This window comes from Camelus dromedarius, chromosome 10, assembly GCF_036321535.1.
Source record: "Camelus dromedarius isolate mCamDro1 chromosome 10, mCamDro1.pat, whole genome shotgun sequence".
NCBI classification, from domain to species: Eukaryota; Metazoa; Chordata; class Mammalia; order Artiodactyla; family Camelidae; genus Camelus; species Camelus dromedarius.
Genome location: NC_087445.1, coordinates 2147371 through 2159859, shown reverse-complemented (window position 1 = coordinate 2159859; position 12489 = coordinate 2147371). Strand labels below are relative to the sequence as shown.

The 12489-nt window shown below is 42.7% G+C and overlaps 1 protein-coding gene across 2 annotated transcripts in view; it reads right to left on the bottom strand.

The window, feature by feature from the left end:
* Nucleotides 1–10999, bottom strand: part of SLC35D2 (solute carrier family 35 member D2) — a 45147-nt gene extending 34148 nt beyond the window's left edge. The window contains exons 1-3 of one of the 2 annotated variants that reach the window (XM_064490103.1): nucleotides 10827–10999; nucleotides 2356–2389; nucleotides 501–587 (exon numbers count right to left, since the gene is read on the bottom strand). In XM_064490103.1, the coding sequence (XP_064346173.1) occupies nucleotides 501–587; nucleotides 2356–2389; nucleotides 10827–10984 (279 nt within the window). In that variant the 5' untranslated portion in view covers nucleotides 10985–10999. Of the gene's footprint in view, nucleotides 1–500; nucleotides 588–2355; nucleotides 2390–3629; nucleotides 3691–10826 lie in introns of those variants that run through there. The other variant, XM_010974855.3, reaches the window with a different exon arrangement.
* Between the last annotated feature and the right edge of the window lie 1490 nt (nucleotides 11000–12489).

Sequence of the window (12489 nt, the reverse complement as noted above, 5' to 3'; positions counted from 1 at the left end):
TACGTAGCATCCACGGATGCTCTCATGGTACTGTGACAGAGCTGAACAGCGGGAACAGACACGCCTGGGCTCACAAAGCCTAAATATATACTATCTGGCCCTCTATCAAATAAACTTGCCCATTCCTGTTAGAAGACGTTGCCATTTCGGAAGACACACAGTATTTATCTAACGTCCACTGCTAAGCACACACTTTTACTATGTCATATTAATGGATAACTGAATGACATAAAATCTTTATTAAGAAGTTTCTGGGGGAGGGTATAGCTCTGCTTAGCATACACAAGGTCCTGGGTTCAATCCCCAGTACTTCCCCTAAAAATAAGTAAATAAATAAACCTAATTACCTTCCTCCCCCAAAATTAAAAAAAATTAAGAAAGAAGTTTCTATCCAGTTTAAGCAGGAAGCAGTGTATATAGAAATGGACCTGTATTCAATTTGTAATTCCACAGTATTTTCACATCTCCCATCATAGCTATTTGTACTTTTCGTCACATACCTTTATAGGAATTTTCTTGTCAAAATCAGGGAAGTGAATTATTTTATTTAGCTTGGACACATACAGGATCATTATGGTGACTGCCATCTAAAGAAAAGGGGAGAGAAAAACTTCAGGAAAATATCTGGAAAGACTGAGGTACAAACATGTCATCAGAAGAAAAAAGATTCATCAGGAAGAAATGTACCTGCAAAGTCCATTTTCTAGGTTCCAAAAGAATTATTAATTCCTTGAAATATTAAAATTGTTTTTCTTGCCACTGCATGGATTCCATCAGAACTGTAGTCTATATATCAAATTGATTTACACACATACACGTTATTTCAAGGGGCTCAAAAACAGTGTCCCCAAAACTGACCAGAGTGACTGCAGTCGGTAAGGCCTGGACCACACCTCCCATTTACTAAGCATATGATCACCTTTCCCCATAAAGTAAGTGGGAGGGGGGATAAGGAAAGGGGAAAGGGGGGCCAACTCCATACATAAACACTTTTTGAAAAGTCCAATATTTCTATAACCAAGAAGACAAATTAAGAGAAAAACACATTCCAAAAGAGATTTATTTTTCTTTTCAATCTAGCCAGTATTGCAAAAAGTCTCATTCAAATTCTATTAATCTGGGGTACACCAGGTATCTTAGAAATACTCCTGATTATTATTATGAAATAAAAAATTTCAGTATCATCTTCCTATGCAAATCGTAGAATTCACTCACTTTTCTCTACATTAGGATGCAAAAATTTATTGACTCCTCCAACGTGATTATCCTCCTAAACCCTGAGCCTGATAAGTGTAGAAACCTAACACTTAACGATGGATTTACGTATCTTGAGTCCACCCTGGATTATAATTGTAGTATGTATTTATGACTTACTTACGAGGTCCTTAGTTATAGACTTAACTTTTCATACCTTACTTCCTTATAGAGCACCTTATTAGCAAAACGTTTAACCAGAATAATATTTAAGCACATAAAGTTCAGATTTACAATTTAAAATTTAGTTAACAGATACAACTTTCATAATTTTAAGTTTTTCTCCCTATCAACTAAAGGGAAACAAAAACAAAAAACTTAGGTGCCTGTTACCAAGTTTCTACTAGAAATCACCAGCATATGACCAAAAAAGTAAACAAGCCACAAATTAATATTAATGGAAAATTTCAGAGGGGGAGGGTATAGCTCAAGTTGTAGAGTGCGTGCTTGGCATGCATGAGGTCCTGGGTTCAATCCCCAGTGCTTCCTCTAAAAATAAATAATAAACCTAGTTATCTCCCAAAAAATATTAATGGAAAATTTCATAAACAGTCAAATGGAGTTAGTCTGAAAATTTATCCAACTTCATCCTTACACTTGAGAATAAACATCACACACTCCAAGAAGGAAGCTGCAAACATGTTTTGGTTGGCCCATAGAGAGTTTCATGAAAATATGAATCTGTTGCCACCATCTACAAATTGGGTGATTTCATGTAAAAATAGATTTCCCTGATTCCTAGTGGGCCTCACCTCACCTCCCCAACCCTTTTCTTCTCAGGCACAGTGGCTTAAACGGTGCACACTTACCTGTTAACCAGAAGACCTTGGAGGTGGTCAGTCTGCTGCCCCCCTTTTTCTAAAGTAATTAAATTCTATTAAGAAAGTTAAAATAAGTAGCTGTTTCTTCTACAAATACAACTACTCCTAAATTGTAAAATGAAATAAAATGTGTGTCAATATTTCAATGTTGTTTCACCCTAAGTACCATTGGTCCTCCACCAGCCAAACAAATTTGTAAACCACAGTCTTAGACAAAAGCATTTAAAACTTCACCATGGGTACCAACAACTAATCAAGAGGTTAATTTCTTTTCACTTACCTGTCCAATTCCAAGGACAATTGGAGATGGGAAACTACAAAGAATACAGAATAACAAATAATTTTAGCAACTGATAAAATCTGAAAACAGTATGATGACACACAACACACAATGCCAGGAGTTACTAGACAGTCTTAGACATTTTTTTTCAGTCTTAGACAGTGAGAACATCCAGTCTGTTCACTTTTCATTTGCTCATTTCTTTTTCATTTTTTAAACTGATCGTTACTAAGCTTAGCAAGCTTCTATTGCTTCTTGAGGTAGCCTGTCATTGTATTCACAAACAACACAATCGTATACGTAGAAAGCCAAAATAATCTGGGATAAATTATTAGAATTGATCAATAACTTTAGCAAGGTTACTGGATACAAGACAAACATATGAAAAAAAAAATCATTTCTATGTCTATATACCAGAAAGACACAAAGAACATGAAAACTTTTAAGACATCATTTACAATAGCATCCAAAAAACACCAAATAGCACTAACCAGGCATTTTATGGTAATAAGGAATTTTTACTTTTTCAGGTATGAAATGATATTGGGATAGTGTTTCTTTAAAACAAAAAGGCCTTCTTATCTTTCAGAAATACATACTGAAATGCATATAATGATGTATTTTTAATTTGCTTCAAAATAATCTGGGGGGAAATGTTGGGACTGAATGGAAGGGGGATATAAATGTAACAAGGCTGTTGAAACAGGATGATGGCTACATGGAGATTCATTATACTGTTTTTCCTTTTTTTCTTTTAATAATACAGCCATATAAAAATCTAATAAAAGACTTCAAAGAAATACCTCTACATAGAAAACTATAAGCTAATATTTAAAAAACTAAAGAAGCCCTGAATAAAGCTCATGGATTAGAATCAATATTGTAGTGGATCATTATCCACAAACTGGTCTCTAAAATCAACTCCATCTCTGTAAGAACACCAGTAGGTAGTCGGTGGAAACTGACAAGCTGATCCTACCATCAAATGGAAAAGTAAGAGCAAACATTATCCAAGATGGTCTTGAAGAAAAACAAAGTTGAAGGAATGACTCTGCTGGATGCCAGGATCCACTTTAAAAATACAATAAATGAGAGACTGTGGTATCTACACAATGATAGTCCAATAGGACAATGGAAGGGAACAGAGATGGGGACAAACACACTCATATATGGACACCTGATTCATGACAAAGATGAAAGTTCAGAGTAGTAGGGAAAAGATGGTCTTTCAACAAATGGCACTAGGTAACTGGATATAGGATCTTAACTCCTACCTCATACCATACTTAACAAGGCAGCGCATCACTTCACTGGGCTCACTCACTGCACAGCCCTTCCCTGGCTCCCGGTCATTCTCTCAGGCTGCTAAGAAAGGGAGAATATTACACACACACACACACACACACACACACACACACACACACACACACACACCAAAAAACCTTAGCCCTCAAACTGTATGTTGGGGGAAACATACCTATTTCAGATAGGGTAAGAAGGGAATAAAGAACCAACTTAACCAATCGGAGAAAACCAAATGAATGCTTAGACAGTACCATCATCAGAAGAAAATTAACTCTAGTGGATGCTGCATGTGCCATCCAGATACCCGCTTCTGGACTGAAGCACTGATTCCCCAGTTGTCCAAGAGTATCCTCAGCTGAAGAACGTTGCCTTGCCAACAGCCCCCACGCGCTCCGAGAGCAGCCTGTGTTCCAAGAACTGGCCTGTGCAGTGATGTAAAGGCCAGGGCCCCCGCCCTGAGGCAGGACAACTCTGCAGAGCTCTTCCAGCCCAGGGGTCCTGGGACCAGGCTTCCTTATGACTGCAGCACAGCCCAACTTCTCCCTCTACCTAACCCTGCATCCCTCACTCCCCTGCAGCACCATCCCCAGGATACTTTCCCTGCATCCGAGAGCCTCCTTCCTTGGGACTACAACCTGCAACATCAAACAAAATTATAAGATCACAACATAAACAGTAAAACAACAACAAAAGGCTTACTTACAGAAGGAAGACAGAAGAGCCCAGCCTAGAAGAAAATATAACACAGGGAGAGACGGCACCCTTTGTAACTGCTTCCAGCTGCAGAACGCCTTAATAAGAAGATACCAATAAAACAAGATCTCAAAACTGAAACTGATGCAGGAAAAACAGATGTGGGGTGTGAGGAGGGCCATGTCCCAGGTCTCCGATGAGTCCCTGGGACATGTCCCGCCAAGTGTGGGTCCTGGGCTTCACGCAGGAGAGAATCCAAGAGCGAGCCACAGTTGAGTAAAGGTAGATTTATTTAGAGAGATACATACTGCATAGAGAGTAGGCTGTTTCAGAAGGCAAGAGAGAGGCCACGAGGTGTGGGGGGTGGGTGCTCAGGTTAGAGTAGAAGTGGGTACACTCTCCACAGACAGAGTGCGGGCCGTCTCCGAAGATGAGGGAGCAAAAGGGCGTGAGGGGCAGTACTGCCACTTTTTATGGGCTTGGTGGCTTCATATGCTAATAAGTGGAAGGACCAGTCTAACTACCCTGGGGAAGAGGCTGGGATTTCCAGGAAGCTGACCATTTCCCACTCTTTGGCCTCTTGTGGTTAGCCTTGGGACTGAAATGGCACCTGTGGGCACATTATTCACCATGCTAATATGTTACAGTGAGCATGTAATGAAGCTCAAGGTCTACTAGAAGTCAAATCTCCCACCATCTTAATCCTCAAGGCCAACTGGGAGTTGGGTCTTCCACCATTTTGATGTTAATTGCTGCATCTATCCTTGAAGGGCTGTGCCCTGCCCACTTCCCTCCTGTCTCAAAATGACAAAGCAGTCAAATGAGATGAAATAGGAGCTAAGGAAACCAACTGAGCATCAAAACAGCATGACGGCCACATGAGTAATTTAGAAAAAACACGGAACTAAATGGTCACTGCTGAAAACTGAATTACCAAGATGAGGTCATCACAATGAGCACCCAGGAAAAAGACGAACTCTGAAAGAAAAGATACAAAAGATAGACAGACACAGCCATAGAGGGCTAAAGAACTCCATAAAGAAACAAAATAACTCAAAGATAAAAGGCCCATGTGTTTCCTTGACATGAGGAAAATAAATAAACTCCAGATCTAAAAACATGCTTGTTACAGAAACATCTGTTATGAATATTCAGCACAATGAATACAGTGTCCATGAACTCTCCATAAAAATACTACCAGACCATGGAAGCCACCAACTGGGAGTCAAATCAAAATAATGAACTCTGGAATGGTGACACTGTGGTAAAAGTGTGCTGATCATTATACCCAAATAATACAGAACAGATTCAAAACATTGTGCTATTATCATTACACAACAGGATGCTACACTCTAAAAAAAAGACTGGGAGGGGAGGGGAGACAGGAAGAAGTAGGTACATGTCATCATTCATAGCAGGAAGTTCATATATATGATCAGAAACTGAAGATGTGTATTTGAAAAATCAATTCTTTTAGTTGAGCTTTAATTTCTCTTTTCTCCATTCAATTTGGTTAAAACCAAATTTCTTACATACACGCAACCTGCGTTCCTCACCTCACGTACGCCTTCAGACACAGCCAGCATGACTAATGGTGGGACGACCCCTTGTATGATGCAAGCAGAAGTTCACAAGGTCAACTATAAAGCAGTCTTGCCAAAGAAAAAAAGTTTAATCTGAATGTAAGCAAGCTTTTAGATCTAACTTGCCATTAAATAAACAGAGGAAAGTTAAGTGAGACTTCAAAAAAGACATCAGACAATCTATAACATGGGACATTTTACAACACACTTGGCTTGGGCTTTTCAAAGTCACTATCAGGGGGAAGAGGGGGGAAAAGGGGGAACTTTTCTAAATTAAAATAAACTAAAAAGACATAATTCTAAGCCTTGCTTGAAGCTTGACTGGATCTTGATTCAAATGTTTAAAACAACCTTGAAGACATCTTGGGGTCAACAGGGACGATTATAGATTTGGTATCAGATTATTTTAGGAAATTATTTTGTTAAGAGCAAAAATGATACTATGTAGAGAATATTCGTATTTCAGGAGACGTAAGCTGAAATATTTCAGAGTGCAGTGTCATGATGTTCACAAGTTATAGTCAATGGTTCGGGGAAAAAAGTGCAAATTTAGCAAAATGTTAATTATTGAATCTCAGTGGCGTGTGTATGTGTGTTCACTGTACTTTGTTTTCCATTTTCCCATGTGCTTGAAACTTTTCATAATAAAAAGTGGTGGAGAGCCTTAGGTGAGCCTCAAAAAAATGACATAATGAAATGAAAGCCCCTCTTTTCCAACTTCTTTTTGGATTAAAGAAAACAGTTTATAAAGAAATGAGTAAACACGGAGCACCTATAACATGCCACTTTATATAAAAAGTAATTCAAACTATCCATCTACATCTCCAATCCTTCCATCAATCTAAAAAGATGTCTGAAGTTGTTGTTCAATGTCAATTATAGTCATTTTTAAATTTTTACCCTAATATTTTCTTTCATTCGAATTCTTTATAATGGTCACAATAGAACGACTTACTTTTCTTTTCTTTTCTTTTCTTTTTTTTAAAGATGTTTCAAGATATTGATTCTAGGTAGTTCGGTTTCTATTTCCTCAATGAAGTATCAGAGGAGAATGGAGGATGGGGGTGTGGGAGGTCTCAGGATGGAAGAGAAAGAACCAAAGAGTCACTGCTGAGACAAGGAAAGCAAGCTCCTAGGTTCGTTTGTGATCATCAATTGAAAGTCAACCCAGCCAGCCCAGAAATGGTTCTTGTCCCAGGACAGTCAGAGCAGCTCAATGCTGAAGGAAGGACACAGACGGTAGGCTGTGCGGGACAAGTACCGGCCAAGGCAGGGGTGGGGAAAGGAGTCACGTGGCTTCCAGAGCGGCAGTCCTGGGGGCCCAGGAGGGAAAGGCTGCGGCAGAAATGGGCCGGGTGGTGGAGCGGCGCGTGGACATCCGACACAGGACCCGAGCGGCCAGCGGGGTCACACTGAATACACTGAACGCCCTGGGAGTGACCATGGGAGGTGGGACGAGATGCGCTGCAATGGTTCAGCGCGTGGATCCCAAAGTCCTGAAGGCTTGGCGAGTCTGGGTGGAGAGGAGGACCAAGGAGCTCAGGAGCCATTACAGAGAGGATGGAAAGGGGATGGGAAGTCCGGACCCTCCACAGAGCAGGGGCCGTGGGGAGCAATGAGGACTCAGCCCCACGTCCCGGCCACACCCAGGTGAGACCAGGATCCAGCCCCCCTTCCCAGGGGCCAGTGGGAGCAGCATCTTCAGGAGAGAGCCAGTTTTCAACAAAGTGAGAGAAAATGAGCCGAGTTGTTTCTATTTTTTTAATATAGACTTCCAGTTTCCACCACTAGAGACTCTGATTCAATAACTTTAAAACAGTAACACTCCAAGGGATTCACGTTACCAAGCAGGTTGTGTTAAATGTTTCCAAAGCCCTGGATTGCATAAAGAAATAGACACACAGCAAACACCGAGGCAATATTTGTTGCACTGAATACAACTAAGTTCTATACTTTTCATTAAGCATGGTTAATAAGTTTTTGCATGTCATAGAGAATAGTATTAAATTTAATAGTATTAAAATAGTATTAAAATGACAACAAAAAGACAACTCCAGACCACCTGCACACTAGTGTAACCAAGTGGCCACAGATTCTTGCTTCCTCCTCTCACCCCAACAGGGTCGGACAGTTCAAGCCCTTCAAAGGCTCCTCTCTGTCCCACCAGGTAAGTTTAGCATCTCAACAAACTAAAACTAACAAGTAATGAAGACGATCCATCAGTCTTGTACCTTAACTGGAAACAAACTGCTCAAACAAATTGCTCAGAGGACGTGGAAGAGAAAAAAAAAAAAAAAATCCCCTGAGCTACGTTCCCATGACCCTGTGAATTAGGTAACTCTAGAAACACAACATTCTATCCTTAAACAGCTAATGCCCGGGTCAGATTTCTATGGTTTATTGTTAATAACCAACTCACCACAACCTTCCCCCCACCCCTCAAAAACATGCTCCCAAATAAAGCATTTGGAGAAGAGAGAATAAACAATGTTATTTGAACACCTCCAACTGTATATTACATTACAGAAATGTGAAACATTTATTTATAAGGTTATGAGGGGGTTTGTTTTGTTTTGTTTTGTTTTCCCTTACTGAGACAAACACTTGATTTCCCCCTTCAATCATGCAACTCAAAATTTTAAAGAAGGAAAGGAGGGAGCATGAGATGTCTCATATAATTCTTTCTGGTTGGACACTGTCCTTCATCTTACAAGCACGTAACCAGCATTACTGGTCCCTGCTTCCAGCAAAAGGACACATGTCTTTGGCGGCACTGACTGCCATAGTCAACGAGCACACTGCTCAGTCAAGTGCAGAATGTAGAGACTTACTTACCTTCAAACTTCAACTGACATAATTGCCAGCCACTCCCCAAAATCCTATTAATGGCATTCTCTCTCTCTCTCTCTCTCTTTTTTTTTTTTCAAGTGTTTGAATTGTCTTTCATTTGCTTGCATTGTCTACTAAATGCTCCAGGTTTAGATACATGTTCGTTCTAATTTCTTTGAGGCAGGGGTTGTGTTTCCCATGGACACTGGGAAGCATGCTGCAACACGCTGGTACACCTTGTAAAGACTATCAACAGTTGTAGGGTCACCAGAAATATCCCCAATCCATCCCTTCCCTCTATATCTGCTGCTACCCTCCACCCCCGTCCAAGCCATCAACGTAGAATTATCTGGAATCCTGCAATCGATTCCTAGTTCCTCTCCTTACTTCCAATACCATCAGTTCTCCACCCACCCACCAGCCAAAGAAATCTCTTTAATCATACAAATGATGTCATGTCACTACCCAGGCTAAAACGTTCCAAGGGACTTAAAATTGTATTCAGACTAACATTAAAACTATTTACCATGGTCTCCCTACTTCCACCGTGGTCCCCCAATATCTGCTTTCAATACAGTGGTCAGAGTGAAATAGATCATGTTACTCCTCTGCTTGACACCTTCCAGTGGCTCCCATCACCCTCAGAGCTTCCGCAGTGGCCACAAAGACCCTACACAATCTAGCAATCCATTACCCTGGGACCCTGTCTAGTACAATTTCCACCTAAATTCCTTATTCTCCACACCTGGAATGTTATTCCCTCTTCTCCCTCATCTGACTCAAGTCTTGGCTCAGATGTCCCCTCCTCAATGAGGATTCACTGATCACACTGAGGCTGTAAACTCTTTCCCATACTCACATGCCCTAACTCTTTCCTCGTTTTTTCTCCTTCTGACCACACAGCTACATCTGACATAACATAAATGCTACCAGTTTATTTATTGATCCGCTGGAAAGCCCAGTGTCTACCGCTTCCCTGGTGCCGGCGATGGGCTTGGCACATAGTAAGTGCTCAGTAAATATCTGTTAGAGGTGGAACCAGCCAAGCTTATGTGGGTCTCAGCTCTGGCAAGTATAAAATAAGAAGGCCGAAGATACTCTCTGAGGCACCTTTGGACTCTATAAAATTCTGACTTTACATTCTTGTAGCACAGTACAGTTTACACAGAGCCCTCAATTATGACAGCTCATGCAGAACTCTGGGAGGTAAGAGCTGTAATTACCCAACTTTTGCCAGAAAAAAACTGCCAACTCTGGGACCAGCCATTAAATAGTGGAGCTGGGTCTAAATTCGTAGCACTTTGAATACTGATACAGTGAACGCTGAATTAAACAGGATTTTCTAGTCTTCACAAATAGGTTCAAGGAACCACAAGTTGCTGGTTTACAGCAGACTCATCCAGAAAATATAGAATAGGAACTTTTCATTGTTTTCCCCAGTTTTCCATGACCATGCTGGTAATTTGAGAATGAAATGATCAAACAGTGCAAATAAACTTATCCATTCAGGACTTCTCTGACTGCTGAACACCTAAATTTGTAGAAAGAATTGTTGACATTTAAAGAACACATTCAGCTCAGCTGTTTCAGCTCACGGGGCTCGTGAAAAGCACCGGGCTCTCGAGGCACAGCTGCGCAGCGTCCTGAGCAGTAAGTAGTGGCGAGCTGTGCCCACGCTCACCGGGAGCAGAGTGACTTGCTAGGTTGTGGTTTGGCTCTTAAAACGCTGCGAAGGTCCAGCCCTGTGAAAACGTGGTTGCTGTGCCGAGGGCCCAGCCACCCACGCTGTCACCAGACTCAGCAGCGAGACGCCCAGCTCGCTGTCCCCGCCCGTCCGCTGAGCCGGGCGCGGCCGGAGGGCACCGAGGGCACAGGCAGCCCCGCCGGCTCTCCCCGGCCCGGGGACCTGGCGGGGTTTGGGGGGAGGAGGGGGGGGTCGAGGTGGGGGTGGGGGGGCTCTCCGGCCATATCGTGCCGGACAGCGCGGCCGCCGGGGCGGGTCGCCGCCAAGCAGCCCGGCGCCCCCGCGGATCCCGCCCGGACCCCTGGCGCCCGCCTCACCGGTAGGTGGTCAGCAGCGCCTTGTTGACCAGCACGAGGAGGAAGGAGCAGGTCCCGTAAAAGAGGGCGGACAGCAGCTTGGCCAGCCGGCAGGGCGGCCGCGCGGAGGCGGGGTCGGGGTCCACGCCCGCGCCCGCCGCCGGGCCGCCCCCCGTCATGTCCCGCGGCCGCCCGCCGCCCCGCCGTCATGTCCCGCCGCCGCGGCCGCCCCGCCCCAGTTCCGTCCCCGCCCCGGGCCGGCGCCGGGGGGCGCGGCCGACACAGGAAGGGGTGCGGCGCTGGCCCCGCGGGCGCCCCGACGCTTCCCCCCGGACCTCGCCCGCACAGACGCCGCCTTGAACAGAGGAACAGGTCTGCGGAGGCTTTGAACGTTCTTGGGGAGAAACGTTCGGATTAACGATTTGTCTGTCCTGCCTTGTTTTGTTTTGTTTTTTACAATACTTTTTTTTTAACGTGTAATTTACACACAATGCAATGCAGACTTTACGAGTCCTGAGTCCACAGTTCGATGTTTTGACAGACGCCTACGCCCACGTAACCGCCCAAGTCAAGACATCGAACATTCCCATCACCCCAAAAAGTGCCCTTTGTGTGCCGTGGAAGTCAATCCCATTTCATTCTGATTTCTATTAGCGTTTGATTTGCCGTTTCAGAAATTTCATATAAATCAGCATGTACTTTTTCAAGGCTCTTCTCGCAGTTTTTGGGTTTTTTTCCGACTCACCCATGTTTGAGTCTTTTCGTTGTTGAGTAATACCACACTTTATGATGGCCTTGTTGGTTGTTTCCAGCTTACGGCTATTATAAGAGAAAAAAAAAAGATGCTTCCTTGACAATTTGTGCACAGGGTTTTGTGTGGACGTGTATTTTCATTTAGCTTCGGGAAATACCTGAAAATAGAATGGCTAGGGTTGGGGGCGGGGGTGCAAAGTCTGCTTTTCTTGCCTCTGGGTGCTTCATGGCAGGTTGTCCCCCTACCCCAGGGCCCATTTCTGTTCTACATGGATACGTCTAAGCATCAGATTGTTCATGGTAATTGAAGGAGAGCCTCTCAGAACTGCCTACTCCCACCAGAGTCTACCTGCTCTTAACATCTTTTCAGTTAAATGTCCCATATTTTCATTATAAAGAATTAACTCTAGAAATCTGAAATTTTAGCTTTTTAGGAATAACGTGCACTAAAAAAAGCCAGAAAGGAAGAGTTTACATTACCCAGGAGAGAAACCAAACACACATAAGACTTTTAAAATAAAAAATGAATTCATATGCAAGTTGAACCCAAAATCTGAACTTGAAGTCATTTTGGTTAATTTCCTCAAAATGATAAAGTAGGTTTCCAGTGAGTCTTCAAATCAGTTCTGGCTGCAAGGCAGTATTTTAAAGTCACTTTTAATGACACCTTAATCATATTTGCATTTATTTTGCTTCTATGTACATACTTCCAGGAACTTGAGTCACTGTCAGAATCTCATCCTTATTCTGTTTAAACCACAACTCACACTGAAGAGTTGCTTGTGAAACTCTTTTGCACAGCCTGGATAGGCTGAACCTTGCCATTGCAACACAACTAAAGATCAACCAAAAATAACTAATGTAAAAGATCAAACCAGTTTGCTTGACTCTTAGAAAAGTAAACAGGCCCTGAGTGGATTCTCCAAGGGTG